The sequence below is a fragment of the Emiliania huxleyi genome (genome assembly GCF_000372725.1).
Source record: "Emiliania huxleyi CCMP1516 chromosome Unknown EMIHUscaffold_183, whole genome shotgun sequence".
NCBI classification, from domain to species: Eukaryota; Haptophyta; order Isochrysidales; family Noelaerhabdaceae; genus Emiliania; species Emiliania huxleyi.
This window is the reverse complement of record NW_005200754.1, coordinates 4,583-23,785: the sequence shown is the minus strand read 5'-3', so window position 1 is coordinate 23,785 and position 19,203 is coordinate 4,583. Positions and strand designations below refer to the sequence as shown.

General features: G+C 65.3%; 6 protein-coding genes across 6 annotated transcripts; 2 read left to right on the top strand and 4 right to left on the bottom strand.

The window, feature by feature from the left end:
• Positions 1 to 405: 405 nt before the first annotated feature.
• EMIHUDRAFT_456499 (hypothetical protein) lies at positions 406 to 4,771 on the bottom strand. Its single transcript, XM_005782979.1, has 8 exons — positions 4,497 to 4,771; positions 4,301 to 4,375; positions 2,060 to 2,095; positions 1,422 to 1,478; positions 1,141 to 1,215; positions 1,004 to 1,065; positions 743 to 905; positions 406 to 677 (listed from the first exon to the last, which is right to left on the bottom strand). Exons 1-8 carry the CDS (start codon positions 4,671 to 4,673, stop codon positions 573 to 575), a joined length of 750 nt encoding a protein of 249 aa, XP_005783036.1. The 5' UTR covers positions 4,674 to 4,771; the 3' UTR covers positions 406 to 572.
• Positions 4,717 to 9,053, top strand: EMIHUDRAFT_232580 (hypothetical protein; the record flags this gene model as incomplete). Its single annotated transcript, XM_005782978.1, has 7 exons — positions 4,717 to 4,795; positions 4,884 to 5,044; positions 5,336 to 5,745; positions 6,410 to 6,512; positions 6,729 to 7,808; positions 7,944 to 8,063; positions 8,139 to 9,053. The coding sequence occupies 7 exons, from the start codon at positions 4,717 to 4,719 to the stop codon at positions 9,051 to 9,053; spliced, it is 2,868 nt and encodes a 955-aa protein (XP_005783035.1).
• Positions 9,054 to 10,087: 1,034 nt separating this feature from the next.
• On the bottom strand, positions 10,088 to 12,888 carry EMIHUDRAFT_418362 (hypothetical protein). Its single transcript, XM_005782977.1, has 10 exons — positions 12,825 to 12,888; positions 12,424 to 12,742; positions 12,022 to 12,165; positions 11,832 to 11,912; positions 11,636 to 11,722; positions 11,486 to 11,562; positions 11,342 to 11,408; positions 10,906 to 10,984; positions 10,661 to 10,830; positions 10,088 to 10,445 (listed from the first exon to the last, which is right to left on the bottom strand). The coding sequence occupies exons 1-10, from the start codon at positions 12,881 to 12,883 to the stop codon at positions 10,437 to 10,439; spliced, it is 1,092 nt and encodes a 363-aa protein (XP_005783034.1). The 5' UTR covers positions 12,884 to 12,888; the 3' UTR covers positions 10,088 to 10,436.
• A 1,625-nt stretch (positions 12,889 to 14,513) lies between these two features.
• Positions 14,514 to 14,837, top strand: EMIHUDRAFT_232576 (hypothetical protein; the record flags this gene model as incomplete). Its single annotated transcript, XM_005782976.1, has 1 exon — positions 14,514 to 14,837. One exon carries the CDS (start codon positions 14,514 to 14,516, stop codon positions 14,835 to 14,837), a length of 324 nt encoding a protein of 107 aa, XP_005783033.1.
• Positions 14,838 to 14,899: 62 nt separating this feature from the next.
• On the bottom strand, positions 14,900 to 15,066 carry EMIHUDRAFT_365317 (hypothetical protein; the record flags this gene model as incomplete). Its single annotated transcript, XM_005782975.1, has 1 exon — positions 14,900 to 15,066. A coding segment is annotated over one exon (167 nt), but the record flags the coding sequence as incomplete, so codon positions are not given.
• A 2,751-nt stretch (positions 15,067 to 17,817) lies between these two features.
• Positions 17,818 to 18,578, bottom strand: EMIHUDRAFT_72558 (hypothetical protein; the record flags this gene model as incomplete). Its single annotated transcript, XM_005782974.1, has 2 exons — positions 17,818 to 18,271; positions 18,397 to 18,578. Coding segments are annotated over 2 exons (636 nt in total), but the record flags the coding sequence as incomplete, so codon positions are not given.
• Between the last annotated feature and the right edge of the window lie 625 nt (positions 18,579 to 19,203).

The following is a 19,203-nucleotide window of genomic DNA, read 5'->3' as shown; positions in this document are numbered from 1 at the left end:
GCGCTGCGCAGCATGTGCCGCCGGTACGAGCGGCGTAACGGGAGGACACGCGAACGAAAGAGGACCTTGAACGTCGAAGCATGAAGGTGACCCCCGCCCACCGTCACCGTCACCAAGCATCCCCGTCGCTACCGCCCTCCACACCCGCCGCCCTATGGTTCACACTCGTCTTTGCCCAGAACACATGACAGAGCATTAGCGGGGGCGGGAGTGACGCGTGTGAAGAACTGGGAAATGTTCAGTACCTGTGTTGCAATGCTCAGCCGGATGGTAATTGGCAATCTCTGCCCGTCTGCACACCGGTTCACCGCGCTGCGCGCGCGCGCGAGGCGCGTGTGCCCGAGTGCCTGGGCGTCAATCACATCAGTCATGAGTCATCACCTTCAGAGAGCGCGTCTTCTCTGTGTCCAGCTAATTACCTTCCCAGCCGCCAAACGACAGCGCTCGGTCTCGTGTGTTGAAATAACGCTCGAAACACCGCGAGCGAACCCCCCCTGCCTAGCACAGCGCTGCACGACACCTCCATCACCAGCGTCCGGCCCTGCACTCTGCCACTGCGGCCCTCCAACCTCTCAGCCCGGCGCCTGGATGCCGAGGCTCGCGAGGTCGTCGTGCGGCATGTAGCCCAGCGAGAGCGTCTCGAGGGTCTCGCGCTCGAGCAGCCGCTCCGCCTCCGCCTGCTCTCACCACAGCAGGAGGCGTGAAGAGGCGCAGAGGGGGGGAGGGGGGGGGGGGGGCCCACCATCCAGGAGGGGAGCCGCCGCGGCAAGTCCCCCCCCGTGAGGGAGATGCCGGCCTGGTCGAGCCGCTTGCCCCAGTCGCCACCGAGGACGGCGAACTTGGCGGCGGTGATCGGGTGGATCCACGGCTTGATGATCGACCAACCGGTGCGGAAGACGAGGGGCCCCTAAAGCAGGCGAGGAGACGCCCGCTCCTCTCCATGCCTGCTGGGCTGTGGGGCGGCGCCAAGGGCGGGGGGGGTAAGGGGGGGGGGGGGGGGGGCACGTTGATGATGTAGAACTGGTAGACCGTCTCGGGGTAGTACCAGCCAAACAGCTCGTTCACCTGGGTGGCAGCGACACGCGCCGAGATGCGCCGAGATGCGCCGAGATGCGCCGAGATGCGCCGAGATGCGCCCACCTCCTTGATGAGGGAGAGGAGGCGCTTGTTCAGGTGCGCCACGCCCATACCGCGCAGGTCGAGCACGTACACGACCTAAGGCCAGGCCAGGTACACTTCTCCACACACACACAACGTGGTGGGGCAAGGGCCAGGGCAGCCCCCTCGCGACTCCGCGTCTAGAGGACAGGAGCTAGCACGGCATTCAAAGTGCAAGGCCCGGTGCGCGTGGGTGAGCGGTGTGAGTGTGTGTGAGTGTGTGTGTGTGTGTGTGTGTGTGTGTGTGTGTGTGTGTACGCCACCTTGTACAGCCGCCTCCCCTTCGCCTTTGAGTTGGCGGCGTTGTACAGCCGCGCAACCTACGTGCTGAGTCCGCCAGCCTCGGGGCGGGAGATATGGGGAGATATGGGGAGATATGGGCAGCCTACGTGCTGAGTCCGCCAGCCTCGGGGCGGGAGATATGGGGAGATATGGGGAGATATGGGCAGCCTACGTGCTGAGTCCGCCAGCCTCGGGGCGGGAGATATGGGGAGATATGGGGAGATATGGGCAGCCTACGTGCTGAGTCCGCCAGCCTCGGGGCGGGAGATATGGGGAGATATGGGGAGATATGGGCAGCCTACGTGCTGAGTCCGCCAGCCTCGGGGCGGGAGATATGGGGAGATATGGGGAGATATGGGCAGCCTACGTGCTGAGTCCGCCAGCCTCGGGGCGGGAGATATGGGGAGATATGGGGGGATATGGGCAGCCTACGTGCTGAGTCCGCCAGCCTCGGGGCGGGAGCACGGTGTCGTGCAGAGTCTTCAGAGCAGCGCGTGAGTACGAGCGACACAGACACAGTGAGTACAGCGGAGTACGGCCGAGTACGGCTGAGTGCGTGTCCTCTCGAGCGTGGTTGTTGGAGTGCGAGAGTGCGGGCTCCGCTTCTAGGGCCCGCCACCTCGCGCGTGTACGCCTGGTGCTGGATGTAGCTCTCCTGAGGCAGGGCAGGGTCGATGGAGAGGTGGCCCTCGTCCGCGTCGGAGGAGATATGGGGAGGTGTGGGGAGGTGTGGGGAGGTGTGGGGAGGTGTGGGGGGGTGTGGGGAGGTGTGGGGAGGTGTGGGGAGGTGTGGGGAGATATGGGGAGGTGTGGGGAGGTGTGGGGAGATATGGGGAGATGCGGGGAGGTGTGGGGAGATGCGGGGAGATGTGGGGAGGTGTGGGGAGATGTGGGGAGGTGTGGGGAGATGTGAGGAGGTTTGGGGAGATGTGGGGAGGTGTGGGGAGATGTGGGGAGATGTGGGGAGGTGTGGGGAGATGTGAGGAGGTTTGGGGAGATGTGGGGAGGTGTGGGGAGATATGGGGAGACGGGTCATTCGATGTGCAAGGTGCGCGAGTGCATGAGTGCGCGAGTGCGGGTGCGGCCCGCCTCCGCAAAATGCTCAAACAGCCTCCCCACGTCCGTCTGGCCGATCCGCTCGCAGAGCACGACGTGGCCGTCGCGGTCAAAGCCGACGGGTCCTACGCGCTGAGTGCACCGAGGTCAGGGCGGGGCTGCGGCATCGTGCAGCGTACTCAGAGCAGCGCGTGAGTACGAGGGGGTACGAGTGCAGTGAGGACAGCGGAATGCGGCGGAGTGCAGCGGATTGGTTGTCCTCTCGAGCGCGAGTTGGAGTACAGGAATGCGTGCTTGCTTCTAGGCGACGTGGCCTGAGGGGCAAACCTCCTCGAAGAGCGCGCGGTCCAGAGGCGGGTCGCGCACCAGCCGCCCCACCCCCACCTGTGGCCAGTCAGTCAGTGAGTGGTACGCGCGTCCCTGGCGCGGACGACGGGGCCACACGCACGGAGGCAAAGAGAAAGGGCGCATTGCTCACGAGGGCGGTGTGTGCTATCTCAGGGAGAGGCATCACCGCAGGCAACAGTGCGGTCGCCTCACTCTCTCTCGAGTGTCACCTGCGGACGACGGAAAGACAAGGCGGTGAGTGTTGGCCTGGCTAGGAGACACGCAAGCGGCGCTCTCCCACCTCCAGCCCTCCTCCGCGCCAACTCCCGGCCTCCCTCGACCGATCTCGACCGATCTCGACCAGTCTCAATCGCGTCGCATCTCGGCGGCATCTCGGCGGCATCTCGACGGCATCTCGGCGGCATCTCGGCGGCATCTCGGCGGCATCTCGGCGGCATCTCGGCGGCATCTCGGCGGCATCTCTGGCCCGCCTCCTCCCGCCAGCCGAGCGCGCGCTCCAGAAAGACAAAGGCGCACTCTGCCCAGTCGGCGCGGTACGCGTACCTAGTGACCACTCGGTGCCTCGAGACCTCGCGAGTTCTGTGACTCGGGCCGGCCGGCGCGGTGACGCGTGCCCGCGGATGAATGTGACGAGGAGGTCTCGCGGCGTAGTGGCGAACCGCGCCTCGCCAAGCCAAGCGCGGACCTGCGGGGAGGTATGGGGAGATGTGGGGAGATGCGGCGGTGGAGGGGGGCGGGGGAAGGCGCGTACGCCGAAGACTGCGAACTGATGGCGGCGGCGGCTGTTGTTGTTGTCTTAGCAAGACCTCCCCAACTCTCGCCGGACCTGCCGCATCTCGCCGCATCTCGAGCACTAGTGCGTCTCAGGGTCCATTCCGACCTCTCAGTGCGCGCGAGTGCTCATTAGCGCGCATTCCCTCGCACCATTCTGCCCTGAGTCGCGCGGCATCTCGCTCTACCATTCGCCTTTTGGGCTACCTCGAGCTCGGGAGGCGAGAGGAGCGCCCACTCGCACGCCGGTGCAAAGCCCTTCTTTGGCACCTGCCCCGCCCGCAGCGCCGTGCTCAGCCGTTGCCCCGCAGCGCCGGTGTGTGTGGCCGAGATGTAGCCGAGATGTGGCCGAGAGAGAGCGAGAGCGAGAGAGCGAGAGAGCGAGAGAGCGAAAGAGAGCGAGAGAGTGAGAGATCGAGAGATCGAGAGAGAGAGAGAGGGAGGGAGGGAGGGAGGGAGGGAGGGAGGGAGGGAGGGAGGGAGAGGGAGGGAGGGAGGGAGGCGTGGGACAGAGCCGAGAAGTCGCGTGTCGCCGAGGAATGTCGTGTGTGACTGTCCGTTGCTGTCGTGCGATTTCGGGCCGGAGGTTGTGCTTTGTGTAGTGCTTTTGTGTAGCCGAGCGGACGTGGCCGATGAGCCGAGATGCGGTACCCTGGGACGTGCGGCTACGGTGCTGGCGGCGCACGTCTGGCAGCAGATTGTCGAGCGTCGGCTTGCGTGCCAACTTGACGCCGACGGAGGAGGCGCTCGGCCGCGGCGACTGAGAGGGACGGGGCAGGCGGGTGGACAGGGCGTCTGGGAGGTGCTTGGCGAGCTCTTGGAGCACGGAAGCTCGCGTGTGTGGCGCAGGTTCGGCAACGGAAGCTCTCAGAAGGTTTTGCCTGCTGCGGCTGCACTTCGCCGCCGGCGGCGGCGGGGACGGAGGCGACGGCGGCCGAGGTGAGGACGAGCTTGAGCTGCGACTGGATCTTGGCGAGCTGTGTTGTGAGGAGGTAGAGCAGCACGACCTGCGCCAGCATGAGCACCTCTGGCCAGCGCGAGAGGCCGGCGCTGTCCATAGCAGCGGCGAGGCTAGCGGGGCCTGTTTGACACGCGCGGGCGATGTGCCGTCAGACTCCGTCCTGGCCCTGGCTTAGCACGTTGTGGCTTGCTGCCGGCGAGAGCCCGCGGAGCTTCAGTCGTGGGTGAAGAAGAATTTTCACGCGCAATCCTACGCGGCGTGACGTCCTCCCACTTCTCTCGCGTCGGCTCCGCCGAGCGCTGCACAGAGACCATCTTCACTGACCACCAACGACAGGTGTGCGACTACGCGCTCGTCTACGCGGAGAAGAAGAACGACGGCGAAGCGCCGTACTCGGTCTCCTTCACCGCGACGCAGAGCGGCGACGTCATCGTACAGCTGCACCCGCACTCGCAGCTCGAGCGCGCCGTGCGCCACGAGCGGCAGGCGCAGGCCACGGAGCCGCCTGCGAGCGCGAGCCCTGCGGCGCCGCCCGCCCCTGCCGCCGCGCCGCCAGCCGCGGAGCCGGCGCCCAAGACGTACGCCGCCGCAGCCGCATCGCAGCCGCAGGGTGCCACCGCGGGTGGCCAGCCCGCCGCGCCTGCGGGCCCGGCCGCCGCCGCGCGCGTGCCGCCGCCGCCCAGCGGCGGCGGAGTGCGCGGCTGCTCCTTCACTGTCCCTAATCCGGGAAGGAAGCGCGGGCAGCAGCAGCGCGGCAAGGGCCGCAGTGCCAGGGGCCGTGCCGATGCTGGACCCCGTCTCGTTGACAAGAACGCGCTGTCCGCGCGCGGCAGCGGGCCCTCGCGCCAGTCGCGCTCGCCGTCGCCCGACTCTCCGCCCGCCAAGCGGGCCGCCTCCGCTGACTCGTCCGGCTATGAAACCGATACGCCGGACGAGGTGCAGCAGGAGGCGGTCCGCAGGGTATGCGGCGCGCTCGGCATGAGGGAGCAGTTCGAGGCGGCGATGGCGGCGGGCGAGCTGCTCGAGATGCTCGAGAGCTTGCCGCGAGGGGCGGTCGAGGCCTCTGTCCGACAGATGCGGGGTTACAACCGCACGGGCGAGTGGCCAGAGCCCATTCTCACCAGCCCTGCCCCGCAGCGCGGCCGCTCGCCAAGCCCCGTCGATGAGTGGTCAGATGGTTAGTGCCCGAGAGCGAGGGGTCCGGGGGGGAGCACAAACATAGGACGCCCAGCCTTGCCCTCGTGCCGCCGAGTGCATATCCTGTGCGAGAGAGATCCCCTGTGCCCTGTGCCCAGCCCTCTCCGCGCGGCGATGCGCCCTCCCCCCTCGCTTTTGCAAAATCCTGCAAAGGTGGGGACGTGTCTGTCCTCGACCCAGCCCTAGCTTGGGATGTCCGTTATATTTATTTATTTATTTATGACGTCCTCCCATCGTCCTTACAAGATCCTGCTCGTGCAGGTGGGGACCCTGTCCTCTCTGGGGGGGCGCGGGGCCCCTAGGGGGTACCCATGCGGGGGGGCGATGGGGTCCAGGGCGGGAGCCCTGGCGGGGTGCGGGGCAGAGCCCCGCGAAGAAAATTTTGCGGATTTTCTTTGTTTTTCGGCAAAATTTGCTCGCCCGACGGGCGCTTCGTGGACGGTTCGGTCTCGGTCGGGGCTCGTCTCTCTCGCACTTTGCGCGCCCAGGACTGCCGTCGGCGCCGCGCGACCGGCTCCGGACATCGGAGCACGCCAACGTGGACCAACTTTATGTAGCGGATCATCGCGTACCGTGCTCAAGTTCTCAAACTTTTCAGGTCGAGCCCCGTCTTTGCCTCGATGCGCGGGTCTTCAGGGCGGAGGCGACCGCGCGGCAATGGCTCGCGAGGGCCACGCACAAGCTCGGCGGCGATGTCACCATCAACGGGACTCAAAGCTTTCTCATGGGGCTGCTTCTGGTGCGATCTAGCATCCATCTGCGCGTTCTTTGTATGCGCACTTCTGATGGTTCAGAGGTGGACGGCACCGCCGCTGCCGAGGCGGGCGGCGGAGGCGGCGGAGGCGGCGGAGGCGACGACGGCGGCAGCGGCGGCGGCGGCGATGGCGGCGGCAGTGACGACGATGACGACGATGACGACGACGACGGCGATGATGATGACGAGCTCGACCTCGAGGGCCTGCCCGCGGAGCCGGACGTGCACGGGTCCTCCGAGCCGGAGGAGGTGCGCGAGATGCAGCGCATCGACGCGGTCGACGCTCGGCGGCTGGAGGACGCAATCGCGCGCCTCGAGGAGAAGGAGGAGGAGTCAGATTCAGCCGAGGGTGGCGCGGCCGAGCCGGCGGCGCCGCAGCCTCAGCGGCGCACCGACCCGACCCTCGCGCTGCCCGGCGGCGGCGTGGGATACAAGCGAGCTGTGGTCGCCGAGTTCAACCGCGTGAAGCGAGGGGGCAGGCTGTCGCGAGACCGACTCCAACGTGTACGTCAGGGCGCCAGCCAGATCCAGAAGCGGCAGGGGGCGGTGCGGCGGGGCCCCTCGGAGGCGGCGCCTGCAACCGGAGCGACGGAGCCGCCGCAGTCTGAGGCTGCGTCGAGCAGCGCGGCAGATGTCGCCGATGGCGAGGAGGAGGCGCCTCGCTATCTTCGGCCGGGAGACGACTTTGCGATGGCCTTCCTCTCGGGTCCGCTCGGAAAGCAGGTCTTCAAGTGGTGGCTTGGCCGCGTCACCACCATCTACCAGGGAGCGCAGCTGCGGCGCGAGCCCCTCCCCTTGGACAAGCTGCCAAAGGGCGTGACAGTGGTGGCCGAGTGGTACGAGCCCGTGGGAGACTCTCGAACTGAGTACCGGTACGCGACGCTGACCGCCTCGACGAGCGAGCGGCAAAAGAGGCAGCCGATGCACGCCTTCATCTCGCCCGTCTCGCTCACCTCTGACGCCGACGGCATCTACTCGCTCGTCGATGCGAAGGAGACGCTCGAATCTCTCGACGAGACGCTCGCGCTCTTGCAGGCGGCTGCGCCTAAGCCATCCTCAAAGGCTGCGAGGGATGAGGAGAGCGAGGGCTACATGGCGATGAAAGTGAACGAGCTCAAGGAACTGCTCTTCCAGCGCGGCCTCTCAAGGAGCGGCAAGAAGGCCGCGTTGATCGAGCGGCTCGAGGAATCTGACAAGGCCGCTACAGCCGGACCATCCACGTCTCGCCGCAGCTCCAAGGCGACGGCGGGGCAGCCTGACGCCGACGCGGCGGCTGCGCGCGTCGCAGCTGCTGCCACTAATGAGCGCAACGCTCGCCATGCTAGTCGTGCTGCCGCTGCTGATGCTCGTCACGCGGCTCCTGACTCAGACGCCGAGGAGGCCCGCCCGCACGCCCCCTCCTCACACTCCTCGCAGCTTGACGCCAACGCTGGAGCAGCAACGTCATCACCCGCTGAGCCATCACTCCCGCCGTCGGCGTCTCCATCGAAGCGAGAGCCGTCACCTGGGCCGGAGAGCCCGGCTCGCACGGATGATGTGCCTATGGCCGAGGCGCCAGCTGCAGCGGCGCCTGCCCCGTCCCCTCCTGATCGTGAGCCCTCTCCAGAGCAGGCTGCTGCCTCGCTCCTACCACCCGGCGCGACACCCCTCAAGGACTTTGTGGCGAAGCTGCCGGAGATCACTCTGCAGCCCGCGGCGGCGATGCTAGGCATCATCCAAGACAAACTATCGATGCGATTCTCGAGGCTGAATCCGCCCCGAGAGCTGGAGGCACAAGCCACCTTCGCGGAGGTGCGTCGCACGCAACAGGCGAGAACCACGAATACCGAATTGGTGGATGTGACGATCAACAACTACGTGGTGAACAAGGACAGCTTCGCCCGACTTCGACCGAAAGGCCTCATTTCAGAGGCAGAGCTGCGGCAGGACCTCACCTGCAACTACCTCAACGATGAGCTTGTCAATGCGTGGTTTGCCGCCCTCCACAGTAGTTTGGCCAGGGAGGATCGCCACGAGCGCAAGGTCCGTGGGATCGATGCATTGACGACAAAGAAGCTGGCTGGAACGCACGGTGAGTTTACTGTTGAGTCGGTTCGTCGGATTGTAAGGAGGCTCGACATGAGGGAGGCTCTCTTTTCTTTCTCAGCCTTGATCTTTCCGCACGTTCACAACTTTCACTGGACTTGCGTCGTCGTCGACTTTGAGTCGAGGAGCATCTTCTCAGCCGACTCGATGTCGGGTCAGCACGAGGACTTTGTCAAGCACGTGTGCGGCTTCATGGACATCGCCTCGCGCGAGCTGCGTGGCGAGCCCTTCGACTTTGGTGGCTGGGCCATCGGATCGCTCAGGGCGTGCTCCCCGAAGCAGCCAAACGCCTTCGACTGTGGCCTCTTCCCGTGTCTCATCGCACGGTGCCTCCGGCACGGCGTCAAGCTGCCGACGGCGCCGTCGCAATTTCAGATGGAGAGGTGGCGCGACGCGCACACGTACGAGCTGCTGCGGGGTGAGGTGCGCAGCTTTGTGTAGAGTGTAGGCTCGCTTCGCTCCCTCGCGGCTCGCTTCGCTCCCTCGTGGCTCGTCCGCGCCGCACTTCCCGCCTCCCGCCCGCCGGCCCGGCGCCGCGTACACGGTCACAGTCTGCTGTCTGGAGTAATGTGTCGGCGGTCAGTACGACCGATCAGGTTAGAGTTTTCCTATGGTTAGAGGGTCTATCTGTATGTACTCCTCGAGATCTCTCCAAATCTGCCCTCTACTTAACCGTACTTAATCGGGAAGTCGGTGGTATGAGCGAGTATGAGCGCCGGAGCCCCGTTTCCGCACTGCTGCGCGGCGCACGGTGCCTCCGGGGGGCCCCGCGCCCCCCCAGAGCCTGTCCTTCTCCCACCCCTCGTTTGGCGTGCCCGTTTTATTTATTTATTTATGACGTCCTCCCATCCTCTGTCGAGGTTCTCGAGGTGGATATCCTTTGGCCGCGTTGGGTAGCGAGGATTGGTGTGACGCGATCCATGTGGTTTCTGACGGCCGACCGTCAGTGCACGGTTCCTCCCATCCCTCCTTTGGGTTTGTATGTCCTTTCTTTACTGGGCACGGGACTGGCGCCTGACTGGCGCGCACTTGCACTAACACAGGTACACCATGAAGAAGAATTCAACGTAAAACACTGGGGACGGGTCTGGCCCCTGGGCGCCGCACTACCGCCACTGGCACCAACTGTAAAACACAGACAGGTACACACACTGAAAGAAGAATTTCATGACAGTTTGCGGGCAGTCTCCAAGGGTGTCACGCGTGTTCGTGTTCGCGTCGCCCTCGGAGTCGGTGACGGTGTACGGCGTGTGAGCACGGGAGGGTGTGTGACGGCCTGGGACGCCCTGTCGCTGTCCGCTCTCACCGCTGCATGGTCCGCTGTCGGTCGGCTGTTCATTTGTCAATTTCCTCCCTGCCACCCCCTGTGCGGTGTCCGGTGTGCGGTGTGCCGCGGCTCCGCCTCCGGCTGGCGCCGGCTGCTGCGCTGCTGCCGCGTGACCAGTTTTAGCAGTTTGGACCGTCCACATACCACAAGAATGAATGAACGGCCTCTCTAGTTTCTTAACGAGTCAGATTGCCCGTCCCCCGGCGCGACATTCTACGTATATGCGCCCCGGCCGTGTACTGACGGAAAGAGCCGCGCCGCGCTGAGCGACTCGCGGCCCAGTCGGTAACGCAATACCACGCAACCTGGAGCAGCGGTGCGCGGCGCCCAAATTGTGTGTACGATGCAAGGAGAGAAAGTCCCCCCCTCCCCCCTCCCCCGCCCGCGCGAGCTCGTGGTGGCGCGGGGAGAGAGCGAGGGCGAGGCTCGGGGAGCGGAGAGCGGCTGGCTAGGTATTCGGGCAGGAGGACGGGCGTGGGGGAGTGCCCGGCCTCAGCTCACGCCACCTGGAAAGGGCAGGGGCAAGGATCAGGGAAGCGTCTCCGCGCGCTCGCGCGGGGACAGGACAGTTCTGGCCGCCCCCGCTGTCAGTGTGAGGCCCGAGGTGCGCGTGGTGGAGTGCGGCGCCCCCCTGGCTCCTCTCGAGGGGTGGCGGCTACCGCGGCTCAGGGAGGGGGCGAGCCGTCTGCTCGACCCCAAGGCACTGGGCTACACGAGGCGCCTTCTTCGTCCTCGAGCGGGTCGACATGGCGGGGCTCGCCATCGGGTTGTTGACCTTTGGCCCAGCGCCGGCGCCCTTCTTGCCGAGGAGCTCGTCGATGACCGAATAGATGAAGACGCCCGCGATCGCCGTCGATGCGCCCACCTTCTCCTCGAGCTTGAGCGGGTTGCCTGTGGGGACATGTCTCGGACGTGTCCAGGACATGGCCCGGGGCGCGCCCCTCTCCCTCGCTCCGGGCGGGATGCCCAGCGCGATGGCCATGCCGACGATGACGATGGCGCGCTTGGCCGTGTTTGCGACGGACGCGGTGACCGCGCCGGTGGCCTTGAGGTGGCGGAAGAGATCAGGGGAGATGTGGGGAGATGTGGGGGAGATGTGGGGGAGATTGCACCTTGATGGTCATGGTTGCGAGCTTATGGGGAGATGTGGGGGAGATGTGGGGAGATGTGGGGAGATGTGGCGGTGGCCTTGATGGTCATGGTTGCGAGCTTATGGGGAGATGTGGGGAGATGTGGGGAGATGTGGCGGTGGCCTTGATGGTCATGGTTGCGAGCTATGGGGAGATGTGGGGAGATGTGGGGAGATGTGGCGGTGGCCTTGATGGTCATGGTTGCGAGCTTATGGGGAGATGTGGGGAGATGTGGGGAGATGTGGGGAGATGTGGGGAGATGTGGCGGTGGCCTTGATGGTCATGGTTGCGAGCTCGTTGTAGAGGTAGAATGTGATGCCCGAGAGGCACAAGTTCCACCTACTCGAGAGTGACGCGAGGGTGGCCCGAGGGCGAACCGAGGGTGGCCCGAGATGCCCACATGCACAGCGCCCCACCGGAAGGCGTCGTCGTTGGTGAAGAGGTCGACGAACTTGGGCCAGTTGGCGCCCTCGGACAGGACCATACACGGCACCTGCGCCGGCCAAGTCTCGGGTCCTCTCGCGGAGTCTCGGGCCCTCTCGGACAGCACCACGCTGGCATGGCGCCAGGAAGACAAGCGAGAGGACGTTGGTGAGGGCGAACTGGTTCCCCACGCCGCCGATCCTGTCCTTAAGGCCGGGCGCGGCCATCGCCTGCGGTCTTGTGTGCGTTTCGTGAGCGCGGGCGACTGCGGTCTCGCGCGCTAACTTGCGAGCGTCGCGTGAAGTAGGATGCGTCTGTGCCCTCCATCTAGGCCCTCGCCCTGTGGTTCTCGGACCCCTTGAACGCGGCAAAGACGTTGTTGACGGAGCCAAAGGCGAGCACGTACAGATCGAGCGGCACCTGGGTGCTCGCGTCGCCTCGCGTCAGCTCGCGCCACCTCGCGCCATCTGCGAGGGCGATCTCGGGCGATCTCGGGCCATCTCTACATCTCGCCGCATCTCGCCGGCACCGAGTACGATCCGTCGCTCTCCTTTTTAAGCGTCGAGATGGCGACGCCGCCGACAATCACCGGCAGCACGCACCACTTTGCGAGCGAGGGCGACTTGGCGTAGAAGAGGGTGTTGATGACGGCGGCAAAGACCGGCTCCGCGGCCTACGCTCACGGCGACCGCTCACGGGCCCTCGTGGAACAACCTCGTGGTAGCGAGCGAGCACAGGCGGCGGCACGGGCTGCCAGCTCCTCGGGAAAGGAAAGGGGGAAGAGAGGGGGGGGGGGGGGGGGGAAACCGCGGGCGCGGGCGGCGGCGGTGGATCGGCGGTGGCGCGGTGTTGGCGGCAGCGGTGGCGGCGGTGGAGAAGGCGGTGGTGGTGGCTCTGGTGGCGCCGTGGTATAGTGGCGGGCGGAGGCGACCTTGACAATTTGTCCAAAGGCAGGCGAGCCGGCGGTAAGGGCGACGACTCCCGCAGTGTGGGCAAAGGCGTAGCAGAAGGTGAGCGGGAGGAGGCTGATGACGTCCGCCTTGGTGATGGCCGGCAGCGGCTGCGGCGCAGGCGCCTTCAGCCCCAGCAGCGGCGTCGGGTTGCGCCGGATCAGCCACAGGCCCATTGCCCACGCGGCGCACACGACAATCTGCATGACCGAGATGGTGACCGTGAGGCCGCCGTCCTTGCCGCCCGCCTTCATCGAGGCCTGCTTGTTGTAGAGATTGTAGTAGTAGTTGCCGACGAACCTGCTCGGCGCGCAGCGGCTGTCAGCGTGTGTGGTGGGAGCCGAGAGTGGCTGCAACGACCGGGCTCCGGGCGAGCGGTCACCAGAAGACGTACAGCAGCACTAGGGCCAGCTTGTCGGCCATCGAGGAGGATTTCGCCATATTTGTATACCTCTGCAGCTACCTGCCGCGCAGGCTCACTACAGTTGTAAAATAAGAAATACCGCGAAGTGCTCCAAGTGCTCCAAGTGCGCCGCGAGCTGGGAGAGGACCGCCGCAAGCGGCGTGGCGTGGAGCGGTTGTGCAGCCCTCCGGGGGCCCCTCTGCGCCGGGGAGGCGTTGTTGGAGGCTAGGACGCAAGCGTCCGTTTTTCAAACTCGGGGCCCACTCCCCGCAACACAAACAAAAATCTCTCTAAAATCTCTCTCTCTCCCCGCTACGCTCCGACCCGAATTTGGAGGGCCTGAAAAGTTTAAGGTGTTGCTGCGCAAAAGAGGTCGGACACACGGCGCAGCTCATGCTAAGAGCCAGAAGGGGAGCTAGAGAGAACGACTACCCTGTCCCGTTATTGCGTACACCAACACCACAAAAGCTCTCTCTCCTGTCCTCACTCAGGGGGGGTAACAACTTCAACTACCGAGTCCCTCGACTAGCTGCCACGTTGCCGACCGAGAGCGGAACTCCTCCTGCTCCGCAAGGAGGGTGGCCAAGGCTAAAGTCTTGCCGGAGCCGCCGGGCGCGTTGACGACTTGGAGAAGGTCGCCCTTGCACTTGTACTTGTAGAGAGATGCTCGAGGGGGTGCTTTGTGGGGCGGTGCGCAGCCAGGCCAGCAGTGAGGGGAGGCGCACCCTCACTCTCCTCGGTTGCAGAGCTCGTCGGAGGCTGCGGCACGACGGGAAGGTCGCGACAGCAGTCCTCGGGCGAGCCGACGCGCATGTCCAACCAGCGCTGGGACTCGTTGTGACGGCAGACGCCGGCTGCCTCTCCAACCGCTTCTGCAGCGTCCTTCTTTGCCCGGTGCATGGGCTCGATCCGATTCCGCAGCGTGTCGGTCCCCAGCGGCGGTGCTGCGCGGGAGGCGGGGAGGGAGAGAGATTGTTTGTTTGGAGGCGGCCGCGGGCACGCTCGGCTCGATCGATCAGCTTTCCCTCAGTTGCTTAGGCCACCCTCATATCTTGCGCTCAAAAACGTTTGGATACTAGGAAAGCTGATGAAGCTGTGGGGCTCGATTTCTCTTTACACGGCGAATAATAATCGATAATAAACACCCGGACGCGTCCAGACCAGTCGCAAAAGGGACGCCCCTGACCCGCACCTGTCCAGCTGTCCTGCCATCGAATGACTCCGAATGACTCACTGTGTGTGCTAAGACAGAATCTCCGCAGACATCCAAAACGTCGTATCTGTGCTCGTAGGTGCCCCAGCCCGAGGCCGCGTACCGGGAGATCAAGCGATACGATGGGCACCGCACGGACGCGCTTAGCCGTCTCTTCCGAGTAGTGCTAGACGAGACGCCGCCGGTCCCAGCCGCCGTTGTGGCCGAGCAGGCCCGCCGCGAGCGCGGCCGCGCACGCCGCCGCCGCCGTCGCGGCCGGGGGTGAGGGGAGCGGACGGGGATGGCCGTCGGTGAGCACCGGACGCGAGGGGCGGTCGGCTTTCTTTGTTTCATAACATCGAAGGCTAGCTCATAAAAACACCCGGACGCGTCCGCAGGCGGCCAGGACCAGACCTGGACGCACCTTACCCGTACCCCTGCCGCGGCGACGCTCGAGTCGCTGCGGCTCTCATGCGATGACGCGCCCGAGTCTGTATAAGGTCGTCGCGACCGATCGCTGGGAGGCCTTCTTCGTCGATGGGCTCACGGTCTGCGGCACACCGTGCGCCGTCGCCCAGACCTCAACTGCGTTGCACACGGCGCTCCTCCAGCTCACTCGTTCGGACTTCATTTGGAACAAGCTAACTCCGACTGTCTGGATCTTGGAGGCGCGGGCTCTTGCGCAGTTCCACACCGCCACCGCCGAACGGGCCACCGTGGACGAGGAGCGACCGCCTCCCGACAACAACAGTGATGACGATGACGGCATGGACGAGGAGGTCTTCGACCTCTTTGACTGAGAGAGGCAGCAGGCCTCCCGAAAGCAGCAAGGCGGGTTGGAGCATGGGCCACTCCATTGGGAAGGGATGCGCGACTTAACACGAGCACGCCCTCGGCGGGGAATACATTCGGCATGAGTTTCCGGCACCAACTTGATTCGTAGATCGGTCTCACGGCCGGGCCGCGGGACGGGGAGGGAGGGGGGTCGATCCGTAAATCCGTAATTCCGTAAATTTGTAACGAAAAGCCACCAGGAGTCCCCCACCACACCCATCCACCAGGCAGATAGAGACACAGCACTCGCGACACGCTGAGAAGCCGGAGGCTGGCCTCTCCAACGCTCGCGCAACGCTGTCTGCACGTGCGCAGCTCTGGGGTCCGGGCGGCCCAGGCCACACGGTGGGAGGGTCAACCACCGTACGACTGTAACGCTACGTATATCTCTTAACAATCACTATATTCGTGCTTGCCGAGCTGCGCCTCTGCGAGTGCGACTATCAACCCCTCACGCGTGTGCATAATCCCCTCTCCATCTTGTTGTACAGCGCCTTGACCTCTCCGCCTCGCTGCGGCATCAGCGCGCCTCGCCTCTGCCTCCATCGAAATCTGCAGCGCGTCGAGCTGCTCGCGCAGCTCAGCCTGCATCTTGGCACGCATCTCGCCGATACGCCACTCAAAATCAGCTCGAGCTGCGGGTGGCGGCCCATAGGGGGAGGGGGAGACGCCGATCTACGAATCAAGTTGGTGCCGGTTTCTGTCTGAACCCAGAGTCATTCATGTTGTGGTACGAAACTGGCTGGGCTGGCTAAGTATGGTAGCTTGGACGCTGTTTACAAGGCTCGAGTAAGTTTGCCTTTTTCTTTTTAGCGAGCGGGGGTCGGTCGTGGCGAGCGGCTCTTTAGCGGATGCGGTGCTGCACTCTCTCTCGGCTCGCGATTGCGCGTGTGCGCATCCCGTCACGAGGCCACATTACATCGTTAAACCAAAGTTGATTTTGAATATATCCCTGACTCGTGGTGACCCCCCAAAACACAGCGGGCACACCCACCAACCCCAGCCCCCAGCCCCCCACCCCACCCGAGAGCCGCCTGCGAGAGCCTACAAGACGACGACCCTCTCCTGCTTTTCCGCCCGCTCGGATAGTGGACCCGCCGCGCCCGCTCGAATCTCGACGCCCGCAGAGCCATCAGCGGACACAGCCGAGTGGATTGACAAGCCTCTCGCAAGCCGTATCTCGATGCCGTCGGCTCGCTTCGCCATCCGGCGCAAGCGGCTCCCTCTCGAAACCAATGCCGCTGTGACCAGCGAGATGACGCCGAGGATGGCGATGCAGGCCTCGAGGACAGTGGTGGCGACCGCGCTGGGCGGCGGCGGCGGCGGCGGTGGCGGTGGCGACAAGGGTGGCAGTGGCGGCTCGAGCGGCGGCGGCGCGAGCGGCGGCACCGCCGCTGCCGCCGCCCTCCCCCTCCTGGCTTGAATGGGACGAGGCAGCAGTCCTGCTCATTCCCCCGGCACTTTTCGCCGTGTGTGGGGTGGCGTTGCGGTTGCTCAGGCCTGGTGTTGCTGACAAGCCAAGGGGTGGCTCACAAGGGGTGCGAATGGCGCGTGCGATGTCTACCACAGTGAGGGCGGCCAGGTACGACGGGAAGGCCGCGCCACGGCTGGAAAGGGAGAGTCTGATCTCGGACGGGGAGGCGATCATGTGACCGAGTCATATCAGAGTTACAGCAGCGCGTTGGGGGTGCGAGAGAGAGCAGGCGAGAGCCGCGAGATCTGGATTCTGCGCGGTGGGCAGCTCGATCGGCGTGTCTGGCACACCGGCACCGGCGCCGGTGCCGGTGCCGGTGTAGCGGCTCTGTTCCGGAGGCGGTGACTAGCGATAGAGCTTCGCACTTTCACAGAAACGGGGTGCCGTTGAGCGTTGTGTTGACGGGTTGACGCTCCGCGACGTCGTACACGTATACGGTGCACGATGAGAAACCAGCGACGGGGCAGGTTGCGTTCGTTTGTCACTCGCCATGCGCGTCCTTGGCTGACCCTCCAAAACTCCCTCCCCGCCGTTCGCGGCTCGGCTTGCGTATGCGGATGGGAGCTTCGAGGACATGCAGGCGTCCCACCCCCTCCGGCCATCCCCCCGGCTCCCAAGCGCGCGGCCGCGACGCGCTGCGCACCCTCTTCCGCGCTGGACCCGCTCTCGGCATGGCCGTCGTCCGCCGAGATCACCTCCTCTTCGCGCCGCAGGTGCACAACCAAGGGCTGGCCACCTCCGTATCCATCATGGTGAAGCCAATGGGCCAAAAAGGGAGAGCGCTCCCCTCCCAGGTGGCCGGAGGGTACACCTCGGGTCGGCGTGCTGGGGGGGGCGCCGGTGCGCAAGCCCACTTTCCGGGCGACCCCGAGGGGGAGGAGGCCGGGCGAGTGGCAGCAACTCACTGTTAGTGTCCCGGGCCGCTGCGGCACCGTTTATACGGCCCCTCGTGATGTCTTTCCGATTTTGCATTGTGAGTCGTCCTCTGGCCAGCCGAGGGGCACCAGAACGGCATGTGTACTGGTGCTGGCTGCGGGTGCGGAACGGGCTTTTTTTAACTCGCAACCAACTATACTATACAAGGACACCCTCGGGGGAGACACTCGGCGCATGTGCGTCACGTCAGGGTGGAGTTGGCAGTGGCCGAGCGTCGTCTCCCAATCGACTCGCAGCGCGGAGTCGAGGGGTGAAGCGCGTCGCGCTGCGACACTCGAGAGCCGGCGGGATAGCCGTGGGGCGCGGCCGACTTTGATGTCCTCGAAGGTCCGGTGCTCATTCGTCCTCTGAGACCCACGCGGACAGGAAAGGGGCGAGAACGCGGCCATTCTCCATTGACAATCTAACGCAACCTTGAGCTAGCCCGTTCCACACAGTGTGTAGCTGCGAACAATTTCGCAGATCATATACTTATTAAACGCCTCTCTCTCGCTCTCCTCTTTTCACACTCGCTCTCGTCAGAGCTCACGCTCGCGTTAGAGCTTGGCGGGGAAAAGGTGAAACTGCTCGAGCCGCCGCCGCTCGCGGATGGCCTCCACCTCTTCCTCTCCCCACCGCGTCACGTCGTCCTCGCCCGCCACGTACAGGCGCTTGTTGGAGTACCCCGGGTGGCGGCCCTTGTACGTGTCGAAGATGCGCTGCAGCTCCGCGGTGAACTCGGCGTGGAGCGCGTCGATCTGCTCGGCGGTGGGCGCCTCCACGGGCGCCACGTCCAGATTGATTGGCCGGCCGACGACGACGGTCAGCGGGTTCTGCAGCGGCACAAAGGGGGAGAGCCACGAGCGGCCGACAAATGGGATGAGAGAGACACGCAGCGCGCGAGAGAGGCGGCGCATCAGCTGCTGCAGCCGGCCCGAGAAGGTGTAGAAGAGCTGTGTCTGCCCGAAGATGTAGACGGGCACGATGGGAGAGCCGGCGCGAAGCGCGTGCCTGGCGCGTGAGCACAGGCAAGTGTCAACGGCAAGTGTCTTGAAGACAGCCGAGTGTCTTCTGAAGTGCGCGTTGGAAACAGACGGGTCTATAGCCCGCATCTGGGCGGCGCGTGCTTGCAGAACCCCTTCCGGTTCGCAAGCTGGACGACCTCGTAGTCCGGGTCGTTGAGAAACATCTCGGCGATGCCGCCGGGCACGAGGAAGGTGGAGCAGCCCGGCGAGCGGAGCCGCCGGAGCAGGTTGCGCGCAGTCGCAGGCTCGAGGCCGGCCATGGAGAGCCACTGCCGTAGAAGAGGCAGCCGAAAGAGGACCGATGCGCCTTGGGGAAGTGTGTGTGTGTGTTGGTGGGTGAAGCATTCAGAAGAGGAAGAGGTGGAGAGGGGGGGTCGAAGAGGAAATGGCGCGCCGAGCCCTCCGAGCGGGTGGCCACGCCGCAACCTCTCGAGCCAGAGCAGCACCACGCCTGCTCGCAAGCCTCCTGGTCCGCGCGCGGGCTCGCTCCTCGCGGCCTCGCGAGCCAGAGCTGCGCGACGCCGTACGGGACGATGCCGTGCGGGAAGCAGGCGTAGAGGAGACCGGCGTCGCGCGTTGGCAGCGACTCGCAAGGCACCTATCTCGGCGACTCTCGGCACCTCTCGGGGAGTCTCGGGTGACCTCGGGTGACCTCGGGTGACCTCGGGTGACCTCGGGTGACCTCGGGTGACCTCGGGTGACCTCGGGTGATCTCGGGTGATCTCGGGTGACCTCGGGTGACCTCGGGTGATCTCGGCGAGCCTCGCCTCCTCGATGAGCTCAAAGGAGTGGTACTCCTGCAACAGCGACCCGAGCCCAGAGTGGAGGAGCAGCGAGCGCAACAACCCGTACTTTGGGCGCGGCAGGCGCGTGCGGCTGAGAGCGAGTAGCCCGCCGACGGCGCCGAGGAGGAGGGCG

Bases quoted from the DNA above. Each gene is read 5' to 3' on its own strand.
- EMIHUDRAFT_456499 (XM_005782979.1), bottom strand. From the start codon at position 4,673: ATGGACAGCGCCGGCCTCTCGCGCTGGCCAGAGGTGCTCATGCTGGCG. The intron at 1,216-1,421 runs GTGGCGTACACA...GCCTGGCCTTAG, and splicing joins AGGGGAGGCGGCTGTACAAG to GTCGTGTACGTGCTCGACCT. The intron at 1,066-1,140 runs GTGGGCGCATCT...GCTGCCACCCAG, and splicing joins TCCTCTCCCTCATCAAGGAG to GTGAACGAGCTGTTTGGCTG.
- EMIHUDRAFT_418362 (XM_005782977.1), bottom strand. From the start codon at position 12,883: ATGGCGAAATCCTCCTCGATGGCCGACAAGCTGGCCCTAGTGCTGCTG. The intron at 12,743-12,824 runs GTGACCGCTCGC...CGCGCCGAGCAG, and splicing joins GTGCTGCTGTACGTCTTCTG to GTTCGTCGGCAACTACTACT. The intron at 11,913-12,021 runs GTGCCGGCGAGA...GCGAGCACCCAG, and splicing joins AGAGCGACGGATCGTACTCG to GTGCCGCTCGATCTGTACGT.